The sequence below is a fragment of the Camelus bactrianus genome, chromosome 8 (genome assembly GCF_048773025.1).
Source record: "Camelus bactrianus isolate YW-2024 breed Bactrian camel chromosome 8, ASM4877302v1, whole genome shotgun sequence".
Classification (NCBI taxonomy): Eukaryota; Metazoa; Chordata; class Mammalia; order Artiodactyla; family Camelidae; genus Camelus; species Camelus bactrianus.
Genome location: NC_133546.1, coordinates 24262957 through 24279415, shown reverse-complemented (window position 1 = coordinate 24279415; position 16459 = coordinate 24262957). Strand labels below are relative to the sequence as shown.

Genomic DNA, 16459 nt, shown 5'->3' with positions numbered 1-16459 from the left:
CCAGCACTGAGGATTCCTTGGAAAAAATACTCCCTATATATTTCTCATACCACCTATATGTATTTTGATTACACTTAACTGATGACACGCATTATATCTTATTATTTTTGAATCCCAAGTGCTTAGCGCTGTACTTGGTTTATAAAGTGGCCATCAGACTAGGTTTGTGCCTGTTGAACTGGCTTAATTATTAACTGCACTCTCTTTCACTCTCAAAAGTGTCTTATTCGGCAGATAAGTAATACATGGTACTCTACATGGTACATGCCTGGTAAATGTTTGAATGAATGAGCCTTAGTTTTTCTTAATCAGCCCTGGGATCTGAGCACATATTACTGTACAATAAACGTAGTAAGAATTTAAAAAATTTAAAACGTTAGTTGTTTATTTTGTCTTTTGCCTTTGTTTCACTCCCGCTGAATTACCTTTGCTTCCAGTTACCTTGGGCAACACAGCACTCAACTGCCTTTTGGACGCGGCGTGGTTTCCGACTCCGCTGTAACTTGTCTCATTTTGTAATCATCAAACGCATTTCCTGATGCCAGTCTTTCAAAAGTCTCAATGAATTAATAAAAACCAGATAGCCCGCAGCGGAAAAACCAAACGCAAAAATCAAAGTTGTCAGAATCACCACCCAACCCTAAAAGCACTGCCCTCACGTCTAGTTCATCACATTGGGCGCCAAGTCACTGTGTTTTGCCCGAAACAAAAATGGCCTCCGCAGGAGTCACTCCCCTTTCCTCTGCGGACCAATCGAAATCTAGCCTTCAAGGCCCCGGGTGTCTTCACTTCCGCCTCGTCTTCTTGGGTCTAACTCTCTCGGCGGCTCCAGACTGTCAGCCACCAGCTCTGAACGGCTTGGGCGGCCGGGGCGGCGAGGCCCGGAGGCGGCGGGCGGGATGAGCGCGGCGCGCGGCGGCGGAGCGGTGCGGACGCTGCGGGTGCCGGGCCGCCACGGCTACGCCGCCGAGTTCTCCCCGTACCTGCCGGGCCGCCTGGCCTGCGCCGCCGCGCAGCACTACGGCATCGCGGGTGAGGCGGGGCCCCGCTGCGCCGCCGGGGCGGGGGCGGGTTCCGGCCGAGCTCCAGCTCCTCCCCGTGTTGGGAAGGCACTTCGGCCAGTAGACGGCGCCACAAAAGAACGCCGGGGAAAGCAGGGGAACTGCCCGACTCCCTGTCCTCCTTTGTCCAGTGTGGGGAGTTGGTCTGGAGTAGAGTGCATGGTCCCTTCCAGTTACAGTGCGGAAATAGCACGTGGAAGGTGCCTACTGCCCCGTGTCCTTATTCTTTACGAGCGCACCTCCTCCACCGCCCCTCAGGACATACCCCGCCACAGGGCACACGTGACCCTGGAGAGCTGGCTGAACCCGTGTGGCCCCTCCTACCGGTCCGACGGGACCAACAGCACCTGAAGATGGTCTGTGGAGGTTACCCCAGTACCCGCTAATTGGACCGCATTGCCCACAGGCTGTCTTCTGGGCTGTGCGTCGTAAAGATGCTCCCGGGCAGGAGCTTGGAGTTCTCCCGCAAATGCCACACGAAATTGATCAAGTTCTGCCTTTACTTTTTGTTGTCTCCCGAGAAATACATGCATTTGCAGGCAGTTAGGGGTTCAAACTCACTGTCTCTGACTCTGGACTAGGTTGAAAGGAGGGGTTCCAGTCTTGATTTGGGGCTTTCTTTTAATTCATCTACTAGCTGTTGTATACACACTGAAGCTCTCGATAGTATTTTTTGTTGGGTTCTACGGTGATTTAGTGATTTCTAAAACTGAAAAGGAGAGAAATATTTGCATTACATTTTCAGCATTAGCTTTCAGTGGTTAGTTACATGTTTAGATTTAGAATACTTGCCCACCATTTAGGCCGAAGACTCATATGAGTTGTATTGATGCTTTAAATTAAATCCTTAAAAACAAAACAAAAAACTCCTTAAATGGAGGTGGTATTTTTTTTAAGTCAGTCATGTTTAATTGAAGTTATTTTTTTCCCCTTCAACCCTATAACAAATTAAACTTTCAAAATATGCTGATTCTTTAGCAAAACCATTCCTCTTTGGAGGAATTGTGTTCAGCACTTTACCACCATGAATGTGGTAAGTTCCACCAGGTATTTTGTTTTAAAATCCCATGCTGAATGTATTTTAGATTTATTGTAGAGGGCTTGTGATGTAATAGAAGGAGCATGAATTTCCTGGAGTCTGTAAGCCCACGGTTTCTCACCTGTAAATAGGGATGATAACACCTCTTTGGGAGGTTTGTGTGCCTGGTACCCTGTGTGGCTACCCAGTATGCACTTAAGTATCTCTTGCCTGTTGGAGCTGTGTCTGGGTTCCAAGCATAGGTGAGATGGTAAGTTTAATATTTAGTTATCAAAGAACAATATGGAGAGGCAGAAATGGAGAGCACAATCTTGATCAGTTTGTATACATGGTTTTAAGTAACTTCAGGGAGAAACTGTGGTTGTAAAATTAAGATACTCTGTGCCTGATACCTCTTTGACTTTACATGGTCCCCCAGTGGATTCAGCAGCATGACCTCAGCTTCTTTCTCCTTAGGCTGTGGAACCCTGCTAATACTGGATCAAAATGAAACTGGGCTTAGGCTTTTTAGAAGGTAAGATGGCTCTAATTATCAAACTTATGTGTATTCTCTGTTGCGTTTAAGGCCTTGATAGAATTAGGTTTTGAATCTTTTTGATCAATAAGATGTTTTAATTTGCAATATAAAAGAACCTTCATGATTTGCATAGGATAGAACTTTTTTTTTGCCATTAAGTTGTGTCTATGTTACTTTTCTTCTAAAGCTCTTGTCTCGTAGTGTTCACTTAAAAATGATAGAACTTAAACATAAAAAAATGTGAACTAGTTAGTATACTGTTTTGCGTTCCTGTCTTTGCTGTCTTCTTAGTGCAGTTTTTAGTTTTATTCATTGAGGAACTAATCCATTTTGTGGATTACCACCTCTTTCCCTTCTTTCCATGTCTATTTCCTGGTGTAGCTTTGACTGGAACGATGGTTTGTTTGATGTGACCTGGAGTGAGAACAATGAACACGTGCTGGTCACCTGTAGTGGCGACGGCTCACTGCAGCTCTGGGACACCGCCAAAGCCGCAGGCCCGCTGCAGGTCTACAAGGAGCACACTCAGGAGGTAGGAAGGGACTCTTTCTAGGCTGATTTCTTTTTCTTTGGATGAAATCCATATGGGGGTGGAAGCGTGGGGGATGTCTTCAGGGGACAAGAAGTTTAAGCTTTAGTGTTTCTTGTACGTGTTAGCTGTCACTTGTTATTTGATTATTCAAACAGAAAGTACCTCTTAGCCTAAGGGGCTGGGAAAGAAGAAAAGGTCAGGCTTCTCATGAGTCAGTAAAAAAACGCCTCCAGTAGGAAGTATACTGTGGTACCATTTCCTCCAGATAGGCCCATGGCTTTCTTTGTGCTGTCAGGACATGCCTGGGGACACTGCTTTAATAGAGGCAGGGAGTCTTCTCACAAAGACATCATAAGGTTGCCTTTAGGGCATCACTGAGATTCCTAAGGATTTTCAGAATATATTGAAGCAAGAGCACAAATACTAAATATAGGGCAGAGCTTACCAAAGAAATTTAAAAACTAAGTCTTTTTCACATGTGAGTGTGTGTATGGGTAGCGTGGGAGATAGTTTGGCCTTCAGTCATCTTAAAATACTTACAAACTTTTAACGAACATGTTGTTAAAGACATTGTCTTTTGGTGTTTTCCCTTAAATGTTTAAACATTTTTCTCAAGGTAGCAACAGAGCCTTGAAATGAAAACTTGCAAATTTACTTTAAAATTTGTGTCTATCACAGGGCCTGGCCCAGAGATGACCTGCAGTGAATGCTTATTAGATGTAAGAGTGTTCGCCTTTTGGGATAAAGGACTAGTTATGTGAGGATTCCAGACATCATTTCATAGCTATAGCTATTAGAAATCAGTATTTCTAAGACTGTGATTGAAATAATGGAAAATTTTAGGTCCTTCATTCTATTGTGACGGAGGCTCTTTGAATAAATATTGTTATAAATGAACATGTTTTCATAGAACCACTGAATACTAAGACAATTTTGGTAAAGGAGGAACTTTAGTTTCAGGATGGTGAATGCAAGAATCTCCCAAAGCAGCATGTCCAAAATTCAGACATTTTTGTGGTATCATGATTTTTGCCATTTTCTTATCCCACTTATACTATAATTAATGTTTTTGTTTCTTTTTTAAAAAATATTTTCCTTCTCAAAAGTTTTTTTCCTTTTTCTTAAATCTTTGATGCCTTGTGTTGTCTATCTATATAAATTCCAGGACTGTAACTAATGGATCATAAAATAATATATCTGGTAGTGTTAAATGGGATATATTGATTTAATGTTGCTTTACAGTGTTATTTCACTTACAGTAAAACAGCATATACTCATGAAGCCATGGAATTGATGGCTAAGTTAGTATGTACATTTATAGCTTTTAATGTTTGTTAAAATAAACGTATAATGAATAAAATAAAATGTATGTACCAGTTAAAGTCATCTCTTGTACAGCCAGTGATGTGTGTCTGCTATTACTATGGAAAATACTGTTCTAGAATGTTCCTTGTGATGGTCACTCAGTCTTTATTTCATCTTAGTGAAAGTGAATTTCACTGTCTCGTGTGATAACTTATTTGGGGTTTTTTTGATTGCTTTATTACTTAGACAGTTGCTCTCTTAAGCCCAAATCTGCCTTCACTCTCAACCGACTATTGCTTTGAATGTCTTTATGTCTGAGACTAAGTCCAGTCCCCCTTTTCCAGGAGAACCCATGAAAATAGCCATCATGCTTCCTCTAAATCTTCCCTCTTCCAGGCTGTGCATTTGTAATTCCTTTGACCTGTCCTCAGATTACACGGTCTCTATATTTTTCACCCTCTTGGTAAACTCCTTTCGGTAATCTCCTGTTTTTCAATGTTGCTTATAGTATTGTATGCCTAATTTATTCCAGAAATGTGATTATTAGTGCTGAGCTTTATATGACTTTGCTACCATGATCCTGAGCATCTAGTTCTGGTAAGATTACCTAACATACATTTTCCTTAGCCAAGTTGTAGTATTGGGTTGCTTTTGGTCCACTAGTTAAGTACCTTGATCTTTGTTATTTGGACTACTGTTAAACCAGTAGTTTACATCATTCTATAACTCTGTAACTGGAGTTTTGAACTGAAGACATGTTTTAAATTTATTTAAATTTATTGTTTATATTTTTGGACCATTATTCTAGGTTGTCTTTCCTCATTTTTCTTTTCAAATAGAATTTTGATTCGTGTTTGTATCAGTTAGATGCCTTGGCTGTTAGTGTAAGAGAAACCCAACTTCAAGTGTATTCAATGATGAGAGTTTATTATTTCACATAACCAAGCATATGGAGGTGGAATGGGTCCAGGCTTGGTTAATTTAGGCTTGACAGGCCATCAAATAGCCAGATTTCTCTTGCCTTTACATCTACTCTCCTCAGGGCATCTCTTTTTTTCTTACAATCTGTGTAACTCCAGTTATATCATCCCCCTTTGAGGTCATAGAGCAAAAAATGTGAATGTTCCTGTCTTGGGACTACTTCTAAGACTGAGAAAAGCTTCCCTAAAGCCCCACCTTTTCAGCAGACACCTTTTCTTCTCAGTGGCTAGAAGAGCATCACGTGCCCAGTCTTACCTCTGTCACTTGTGAGGGAAGCAAGCCACCACCCTTCCTTTCACCTACGTGAGATTCACCCCTGGGATGGGGAAGCAACCGAGCTTTCCTTGAAGGACAAGACTGGGATTTGAGCAAGAAGAAAGGAGATTGATGGTTGGGGAGTCACCCATCATTATGTGCCACAATATTACTTTTTGTCTTTCTCGTGATTGCAAGTAAAAATCAAACTACACCAAGCAGGATGATGAATAGAGAACTGTAGGACTCTCAGAAAGGTCATCCTCCGTGAGATTGTGGAGAGAAAGAATTTCTGGTGATCAACCTAAAGCTCAGTATTATAACACAAAATATTTGGCATTTTTCATTAAAAAGAAATATAACATTTATTCAAAGTTTGTCTCTTATACCAAATACTCAGAAACACTTAAAAGGATTGATTTAAGGTCAAACGAGAGTTTTGAGGAGCTAATAAATATTTGTTGAATATTCAACAAATAGTGTTGAATAAATGATGTTCCACAGTTTTCAGATAGTCAGATAAGGAGTTACTGAATCAAAAAGGTTAAATCCAGGACCTAGATATATTTTAGGCTTTAAGGAATGAAGGTTCTTGGTGAAATGGAAAAAAAAAGGGAAGCATGGACATTTTCCCTTTGCATGCTTTCTCACCTTAGCATCAAAGCAGAAATCGGATTCTTCTCTGTATTGTTTAACTGCAGAGGCAGTTATGTCTTTTGAGCCCCGCAAAATGCCTTTAGCTTAGCCTGCCTCTGAACACATGATAGGAATGGAAGAAGAGGAAATTTTAAGATGGTTCAGGGAGAAGAAGAAAAAAAGAGAGAGTGAATGGAGAGGTTTGTTTCTGTCCTCCATGGCTTACAGCGTTGAGCGTGCTGTTGAGTTAAAAGTGACTTTAAAGATGGCAAGCTCAATTTAATATTTATTTCAATATCTGATTCTCAGTGTGCTGGTTACAATTTTTAAAAATTAGTTAAAATTTTAAAAAATAGTAAGGCTTATCAATTTGTTGAAAATTTGTTGCAGATTTGTCAGCCAAAGGGATACTTTTTCTTTCTGCCTCCTTTCTTCCCTCCTCTCTTTCCTTTTCCTCCCTTCCCTTTCCCTTCTTTCTTTTTTTAACAAAAGCAAGACACAATTGAACTTGATATATTTCCTTTCACATATTGAATCATGCTCAGCCATTCATTCTGGAATAGGTTACTGCAGTAATACTATTATAATTTAAAATAGCAGTTTAAAAATTTCCCCCCTAAAATTGTGATTGTAGAGAAAAATAGTTTCAATTATGTGTCAGTTGAATCAATTTTCCCTTTTTTGTGTTTTACTATCAATTGGATGTAATATCTCTCATTGACTTTTCAATCCTGTTTCAAAGCATCCAGTTTTGTTTGGTTTGGTTTTGTTTTGTATTTTAAAGTTTGAACTTGTATTAAAAGAGCTAGACCTGGCTATACTGGTGCATGGTATGCAGGCATGTGCTAGTCACTGAAGATGCAAATATGAATAAAACTCAGGTGCTGATGTCTGGTAGTAGATCTGGGACAAACCGTTTAATACAATGTGGTGAATGTTGAAAAGAGGTGTGTAGAAGGTACACAGAGAAGGGAAACAAGGACTATCACAAAAGAAGTGCTATTTGAGCTGAGGCTTAGGCAATTAGTAGGAGTTAGCCAGGCAGCCCAAAGGGAAAAGGGCGATTCTGATTGAGAAGATCATTTCTGATGGAGAAGAGCGTCTACAGAGGTGCAGATCTGCAAAAGAGAATGATGTCTGCAGGCCACCACAAGTCCTTTGGTGGGACTGGAGCATAGAGTGTGTGATGGATGGTGGGATATGAGGCGGGAAAGGTGGGACGTATTCTGATGGGCCTAGAATGTCTGGCTGGGAGTTGGACTTTATGCTTTGAACTTACAGGAGACTGACTGTGTACATTTTGGGCCACACATTGTGGGCAGACAGCAGAACAGACACGGATGGATAAGTATTACCCATTTTCCTCTTAGTCTGCTTTGTCAGATGTTAGGCAGGGCTGGACCATAATTTAGGTATTTGAACTTTTAGTATTTAAAATGAAAAAAAGTGGACAATTGCTTTTCTTAACTCAGTGGTTCCCAAATTTGCTACATATTAGAATCATCTAGGGAGCTTATAAAAATCTTTATTCCCAGTTCACAACATTTAGGGGTTGCAGCCAGGCATCAGTATTATGTGAAGAGTCTCAGAGGATTCCAATGTGCAGCAGTGTTTGGAAGCCACTGCTTTAACTTAACAGTCATGTGATTCTAAAGACTTTGATGTGCGTATTGTCTGCTATTTGAGGGGGGTGTGCAGGTTTAAAATGTAGATTTAAAAACATTTAATAAAAGGAATGATTTGATTTGCCTTGCAAAGTGGTTGCTCAAGTTCGTTTAACCTCAGAGCTTTAAAAACTTTTTTTTAAAGAAGAAAAAATGATAGTTTTTAATAGATGGAACCAGTAATGGAATATATTCAGGTAGAGAATGACTTTCATGCATGACTACTGCTACTACATCTGTAGTCTTTCTTTCATATACTTAGTGTAGGTCTTATAAGTGGAATTATTAGCAGAGCTATTTATGTAGATATAAATATATGTAGAATTTACATTTTTTAAGGCAGGGAGGAATACAAGCACATATATATATATTTAGATGTATTTACATAATGTATTTATATATTTCAAAAGGAAAGAATGAAAGATAACTCAAAACCTAATAAAAATGATTGCCTCTAAAGACAGTAGGGAAGAAAGCAGGGGTAAGGGACAAAGATTGAAACAAGATTTTTACAAATATAATTTGTGTTACAGTTTTGAGATTGGAACAATTGAAATATTTTACAGAACTAAAAATCCCAATTTGAATAGAAAAGAAAAAAGCAAAACATTGAAAGCAAACAAAAACAAATTAATCTAGTGGTATATCAAATTGGTGCCATATCCAAATATTGAAAATAATTATTTCAAGTGACTTTAAAAGAAAAGTATTGTGATTGTACATCCTTAATGTGATATGACTGAGAAACAAAAAGAATGGCAAAAAATCTGCATTCAGAAAAATCAGTATTATTATTTTGAAACTCTCATATGCATATTATAGAATAGAGCGTATCAGTAATTACATCATTGGAAACCAAAAGTTTTAGTGTAAGAAAAAAATGACATGAGAATAAAGAAATTTAGTAGAAGCATTAAATCTTAACATTGAATGGGATATATCTATATAAACTTGTGGTTTATTTTTCTCTGTCTTAAAAAATGACATTTTTCCTAGTTCTTTGGACTCCAAAGATGTAGAAGCAACAACAGCTCAGTGATAGAGACTATCCCTAGTGTCCAGATTATGGTTTCTAAATACCATTTCCCACTAAAAGGAACAGGGATCTTTGGGAAAATAGTTGATTCCAGGACTGGGCAGGAAATATACAAGATGAATCCTAGACATCTTCCTGCATCAGAAACCTTGAAAGTTATGACAGACCATTGGGTTTATGTCAAATGTTTTGAAGGGACAACCTGAAGAGGTTCTCCTTGGCTAATAATGGGGCAATCTGAACGTTAAAAAGAATGACAACAATGTATTGAGACGCTATAAACACATACACAGAGACACACATTTATATGTATATTTTAACTCATTATGTGGAATTGTAATGATTAAAAAAAAAACTGGTCACCATTGAAGATTACTAGGATTACCAACTCATGCTGAAAATTGATAAATAAAGGTAGAGTCAAGGCATTTATCCTGCATTTCCTATATGAATTTCAACTGTGGAATAATCAAATGGTTGATGTGCAAAACTTCTTGTAATAGAATTCTACCTAAGAAATGCAGAAGAAATGACAAAATTAGAAAATCACCATTTAGTCGCCCCTAATGAAATAATGACTCTAGACAAGAGTTATCCACAGATGTTAAAACCATTAATTGAAGATTGATATGTCTTCTGTACAATCTTATGATCACTAAAAGCGGGTCAACCAGAAATTATACACAATAGGAAGTTTAAAAAAAGATTGAACTGATTTGAATCAAGTCCCTAGATCTAACTTCCAATTTAAAGAAAATAGGAAGGGTAGGAAAAAGTTAAACATCACCACGAGGAAATAATTAGCCCAAATAGGAATATAGAACATTTCAAAGGACCAAATTATAACTTTGTTTCTTCAACAAATAAATGTCATTGGTGGAATGTGAGGCAGGAAAATTAAGATGTGGAGGGGGACTTTCCTAGATTAGAAAAGACTTAAGAGACGTAATAGCTAAGAATAAAATACGGATTTTGTTTGGATCCTGATTCAGATTAACTGTAAAAAGATGTTTTTGAGACAGTCAGGGAAATATGAATATGAACTGAATATTAGGTGATATTAAGGAACAATTGTTAATCTAAGGTTTGAAAATGACCTTGTAAAAAAAAAAATCTGTATCTCCTGCAGTAGTTGTGAGTGAAATAGTCTACCGTTAAAATACTCCAGTCATTCAGTCAGTCAGTAGTGGAACAGATGAAACAAGATCAGCAAAATATTGATAATTACGGAAAGTATGTGATGGATACCTGGGAATTTATTATGCTAGTCTCTCTACTCTTATGTGCATTTAAAAATATCTATAGTGAAAAAAATTTTAATTTAAGTTTCACGTTAAAAGAAATACGTACCCCTTTCTAACTGCTCAGTAATTAAAGTCAGTATCCCTTTCCTTTGTATTGATATAGATAAGTATGAACATTCTGGACATAGTTTTTATTTGATGATTTTTAATTAAATAGACCAACTTAGAAAGGGCAGTACTGTACAGTAGATTAAAAATGAGCTCTTTGGGAATTGGATTCAGTAATAAAATTTGTCCTCTCACACTGTGGTTTTGATGAGGTTCAGGTTTCATAAGGCAGAACAAAATATCATTCAGTGTTTTTTTTTTTTCTTTTTGCAGTTTCCCAATTAATTTTCTTCACCACTGCCAAGAGTCATTTCATAAGATAGGCCTTTAGAGGACCCTGCTTTTAAAGCATAGCTGCACGGCTCTCTTCTTTTTATATTTAATTTAACTGCTTGCCATGCCCTCTATTTGAGTGGGAGCGGAGGGAGAAGTGGGGAATGGAGAAGAGATGGAAGAGTAGGGTAATGTGAGATGTGCTTTTCATTCAGATTTGTTTCCCTTCATTCATTCCAAAAACTTTGATTAACTCTGCTGTCTGCAGGGGACTGAGCAGAGAAGATGAACAAGTCAGGCAGGGTCCTGGCCCTCTACTGGGGAGAGAGGCTTAAGCCATTGGTTGGCTAACTTAGAATGTGGTTAAGTGCTGGGAATGTACAGAGTGCAAGGAGAGGGGAGGATCCTGTCTGGGGACTGGACTGGGAGGGCATCCTTGAGCCTGAAGGGACAGTAGGAATTAACTATTCTGGTGGAGAGGTCAGAGCACAGGGTTTGAGGCAAAAGAAAGTGCTTGGTTGAGGGGGAAGGACCGAGCCTGTGTGCCTGGGGCAGTTAGCATTTTGACTGTTGTGCTCAGATCAGTGGAAAGAAATTGAAGATTAAAAAAATCTACTATGAAATATTTCCTGCATATAAAATATATATGACATTTAAAGTAGATAATGAACACTTACATATTCATCATCTAGCCTAAGAAATAAAACATTAGCTGGACCCTTGGAGCCCCTGGTTACTGATTCTGTCCTTCCTCTGTCTCCTTTTTTCTGATTTTTATCCTTCTTCCTCTTTTTTTCCTTCTTCTCAGGAGCAATCATTATCCTGAATTTTCTATTTATATTTTCTTTGTTTTTCCTTTTAGTTTTATGCGTATCTGTGCACTCCTGAGTCATGCATAATTTTGCATGATTTTGACCTTTGGGTAATAAGCAACAGCATTATTGAGTGAAGATGGTAAGTTGTAGGAGCCGCGTGGTATGAACCACTGAAGGGCTTTCTACAGGAGAGTGACATCAATTTGTGTTTTTATAAAGGTTATTTTTTATCCATTCTGAATAATGGGTTGGAGGTGACAAGAGTGGATGAGGAGAGCAACTAGAAAGATGCTATAATCTAGGTGGTAGTTTAGGGCTGATGGTTGTAGCCTCTTCAAGAAATTATATACAAACTCATAATTGCAGTCCTTTGTGGCCTTGTTCCTCCTAACTGACCTTGCTGTTCCTCCAACATCACAGGCTTGTTTCTTGCTGCAGGGTCCTTCTTTGCTCGTCCCTTTCCTCTCTAATCTGCGGGGTTGTCTCTTTTACTGCACTCAGGTCTCTGTTCTTCCCGGACCACTTTATTGTTTTCTAGTCTTTGTTTTATTTTTCTTTGTAGTTTTTTTTTTTTTAAAGAATTACAACCAGAAATTATGTATTTATTTACTTACAGCCTATCTTCCCTTGCTAGAGTATGTAATTCCTGAAGGCTAGGACTTTATTTGCCTTGTCTAACATTATACCCTCCCTCCCCATGCCTTGTTCATAGTAGGTGCTTAATATATATTTATTGAATAGATTAGTGAGTTGACTTGAAGTTGGAATTATGGAATCCAGTCATCCCTTTTTGGCTGTCTCCCAAACATCTGTCTGCCTATAAACTTTTTTCAGGGCTTGAGGTTAATGCCCAAACCCTATTCTTACTAGACATTTCCACTTGACTATCAGGCTGTCACCTCAAACTCACTGTGTCTAAAATTACACATTATCTCCCTTCCTCCAGTCTTCCAGTTTTGTTCATGCCACCATCACTGACAGTCCCCGGGCACAAAACCTTGGTGTTATCTTGCAGCATTCACTAGTCTGAATTCCTAGGGTGCTTTATGTCCCCGTTTGTGTCTTTGGGGGAACTTCTGGTCACTGTTTACACCTCTGCTTTCTGCTGTTGACATTTTAGCCAGCCCTCAAGGCCCTGCTAGGATCATTCTCTTCTGGGCGTCAAGCGGAGTTTTCCATCCTACTACGCTTTTGTACTTACGGTCTACAGTTTTTGTTTTTCTGTTTTAAACACAATATCCTGGCTTATACTATTAGTTACTGTCCCATGTCCTAGTATTTTAAACACGTTAAAACAAAAATAAATTATTTACTGAGTCGCCTTTATTATCCCACTTTTAACCTCTCCATGTGTTTCCTATGCTTAGTTTTTGTCCTGATGCTTCCCAGTAACACCACTAATGTTGTGTGGCAGATAGGACAGCTGGCAGCAGCATGGTCATCAGCACAGTTTTCTTACCTCCTGTCTTTTGTTTTCATTAGGGCTCTTGCAGTTTTAAAAGATGAGAAGTTGTCAGGTTTCAAGTCCTATGTCCCGTTGGAAGTGTACAGAGGCAGAGGAATCTGAGCTGATGCTGTTAGTTTTTAGCTGCATTTGTTCAGTTATCCTCTAAAATGAAGGCAGCAGCTCTTTATAACTACTTGGCAGCAGTGCAGGTTGTGAAGATAAATTTGGTTGGTTAAATCACTTTAACTCACATTTATTGAGTGCCCATTCTGTTGCATTGAGCATAAACAAGGCGGTTTTGTTTATGATGATCTTCCAAGCTCTAGCAGGGATGGCAGTTATTTAACGTTAAATTTAGTAAAATTTGGTAAATGCTGAACTAGAAGTAGGTGAAGATACTGTCCAATGCACAGAAGGAAGCATTTAACTCCTCGATGTTTGAGGGGTTTGGCAGGAGAAGCTTATTCCATAAAGGATGTGAAGGGACCGAGTCTTGACTGATGAGCAGGAGTTCACCAAGTGGGTAGAGGCTTTACGTTCTTGGATATGGATAATTCATAGAAACAAAATGGAATTGGCCCACATGGAGCTCCATTGAAGGGCAGTAGCAACACGGGCAGGGTTTTATTTCCTTTATATCGAAGCCCAAGATCACTGAAAATGTCCATTTCAAAAGTGCCTTCACACAGCATGTTGTAGAGATAGCCTAGCAGAGTGATTAAGGGTGAACTCTGTGATTAGGCTGCCCTGGTTCAGATTTCAGCTCTGCAACTTACTAGCTTTGGAAATTTGGACAAATTACTTAACCAGTTTGGGCCTTGGCACAGTATCTACTTCATAGAAATGAAGATTAAATGAGCTAAACTAATTATGACAACAGCTAGCATACAGTAGGTGCTCAACACAGTAAAGATTTCCTATTGTGATTATTTTGGACTGTTCACATCAGCTCACTGGCCCATTACTACTTGTGGGTCAGATCCAAACCCAGCCCACTGTCTGATTTGTAAATAAAGTTTTATTGGTACACAGCCATGCCTATTTATTAAGCATCCTCTGTGGTTACTTTTTGTGGTCTACAAGACTGAATTTATTAGTTGTGACAGAGACAAATGGCCCATAAACCTAAAATATTTACATGGCCCTTTACAGAAGAAGTTTGCTAAGTCCTGTCCTAGAGGATAAAATCAGGCTCTTTAGGTCTCAAGATTGATTGCTTCCAAACCTGTCTTTTTATATCCATAAGTGACAGGTGGCCGCAGCAGCTCTTTGGATTTTGCTGACCCTTCTATATACTTTATGAGCTGCTCTCTGTTGCTGGATTGTGATTTCTTTAGTGTTCCAGCTGTTCTTCTCTCTTTTGTAGGAATATGGGCAGTGGCAGGGTCGGGACTTGGGTGGGGTTACTGAAGCACTCACTGTGGGTACATCATTTATAGGGGACCCCCAAACTTAGTAGTCAAGATAATCTCAATGCAGTATTTTTTAAAAAAATCAAAATTAATGCAAAAAAATCTCTGATGAACAAACTGTCATAATTTTTAAGTAGACAGAATCAGTATTACTGATTTTTTTTATTTTAAACTCAGGCTTCAACATGGCTAGACATAACACTAGGCTGCGGAGAACAGGTAACCCACAGTGAAGCCACAATAAACCCCAGACTCTCATACTTCCTACGCAAATGCAGTAGTTATAGTTTTTAAATTCAAAATAGCCTGCTGGCCGATCACATTTAATGGCATACGCTCAGGTCCATGGCAGGACTACTTATTGCACATATTTTGTTGAACTTAGCTTACAGTAGTGATCTGTATATAAATCTGTTGTATAAAATAACAGAATTTAAAATACTTCCATACATTTTCAGAGAATTCATTTGAAGTGGTTTACTGAGAGCAGCATTGGATAACTAAAGCTGTTTACCAAGAGATCTGAAAGGATCATCTCGTTTCTGTAAGCTTTTTCCTAGAAAGGCCAGAGAGGGTTATTAATTGAATTTTAATGCCTTCTGATAAACATTGACCTCGCAAGCTTTTTTAGATTACTAACTTGCTAATCTGCTTTGACATTTCTTCAGGGCGCTGCAAACAGTGATTTGTCAGTAGGTTGAAAAATCTGTATAATTTGTTTTAGCAAAGATGGTTTGGAAATTTTCTGTCAAATTCTACTAAGGTTGAATGGAGTCTTAGCTGTTAGGGATGAGTCCGGAGGAATGGACAAGATGACCTTTCCCTTGCTCAGACATCACGTTGAGATTTATAGGATTTATTTAATGTTTCAATTCAGTGAACTAGTTGTTCTAACTGACTATCACTATTATAAACAGATAAAATATAATATTGAACTTGATGCTCTCTGGCTTTCTAAATAACACTTTAAAATGTTTTTAGGTGTACAGTGTTGACTGGAGCCAGACCAGAGGTGAACAGCTTGTGGTGTCTGGCTCATGGGATCAAACTGTCAAACTGGTATGTCAGCATTATTGTATTAAAAACCAAATACTTCCTTCCCAAAGCCTCCACTGAAGTTTTTTCTTTTCTAGAACATACTTCTGTAGTTAGACAGTTAGACAGCGAATTTTCAGTTAGACAGCGAATTTTCTTTGCAAAATATACTAAAGCATTTATTAGAATTTTAAATTTTCTAATCTTTTAGCTTTTAAACTAATAATTAGCTCAGCATTAATTATTTTGGCCCCTTAAGTACCATCTTACTTCATATAAAAATAGACTTTAAAGAATTCCTTGACATATATATGTATATTGTGTGTGTATGTATATAAATACATATATATGATATATATATATTATATATAAAGGCATAAATTTGAATTTACCTCTTAAGTTCTTGATCTATTCATTTATTTTTAGTGGGATCCAACCGTTGGAAACTCTCTGTGCACCTTTAGAGGCCACGAAAGTGTCATTTATAGCACAATCTGGTCTCCCCACATCCCTGGTTGTTTTGCTTCAGCTTCAGGTGAGTGATTTACCTGAAGCCTTATTTGTAGGGAATGGTGGCCTTTCTTTCCCCAGTAGGTGGCGCTGTGTACCTTAAATTCAAAGGAGAAAAGACAACATTCCTGCTTGTACTCCTTAGACAATTTCATTGTTTCCCAGCCACTGGACAAGAATTAGTCAGGCCCAGGTTACTTTTTAGCAGTTACAACCACTTGATTTAACATGTTCCTTTTTGGTGAGATTAGAGATAAGGTACAAAGAGGTAAGGGACAGAGTGAGGGCTTTGGCATCAGACTTGATTGAATTTGGAAACTCTTCAGTGGCTGGTTGTGGGGCCTCAGGGCCTAAAGGTGATGTGGTGAGTTTTCTCTTCAGTGATGTGGGCCTACGAATGTCTAATTTATGGGGTTGTTGTGAGGGCGAAATAAGGAAACACGTAAAATGTCTAGCACATAGTCAACCACCTTTGCTCGATATTTACTATCTTTTTAGGGATATTCTCTTTAGTTCTTTGCCACTAAGCCATAGCAAGAATGTGTTTGATATGATCTTTTTTTCTTACCATTTGCTTTTGATTTATGTC

The 16459-nt window shown here is 38.6% G+C and overlaps 2 protein-coding genes across 3 annotated transcripts in view; one reads left to right on the top strand and one right to left on the bottom strand.

The window, feature by feature from the left end:
* MAP3K5 (mitogen-activated protein kinase kinase kinase 5) overlaps positions 1-837 on the bottom strand; it is a 202206-nt gene extending 201369 nt beyond the window's left edge. The window contains exon 1 of one of the 2 annotated variants that reach the window (XM_045524461.2): positions 426-837. The gene's annotated coding sequence lies outside the window, so the exon portion shown is untranslated. The remainder of the gene's footprint in view (positions 1-425) is intronic. The other variant, XM_045524462.2, reaches the window with a different exon arrangement.
* A 62-nt stretch (positions 838-899) lies between these two features.
* Positions 900-16459, top strand: part of PEX7 (peroxisomal biogenesis factor 7) — a 72499-nt gene continuing 56939 nt past the window's right edge. The window contains exons 1-5 of the mRNA XM_074368295.1: positions 900-1032; positions 2557-2614; positions 2999-3149; positions 15307-15384; positions 15787-15895. Coding sequence (XP_074224396.1) covers positions 900-1032; positions 2557-2614; positions 2999-3149; positions 15307-15384; positions 15787-15895 — 529 coding nt within the window. The remainder of the gene's footprint in view (positions 1033-2556; positions 2615-2998; positions 3150-15306; positions 15385-15786; positions 15896-16459) is intronic.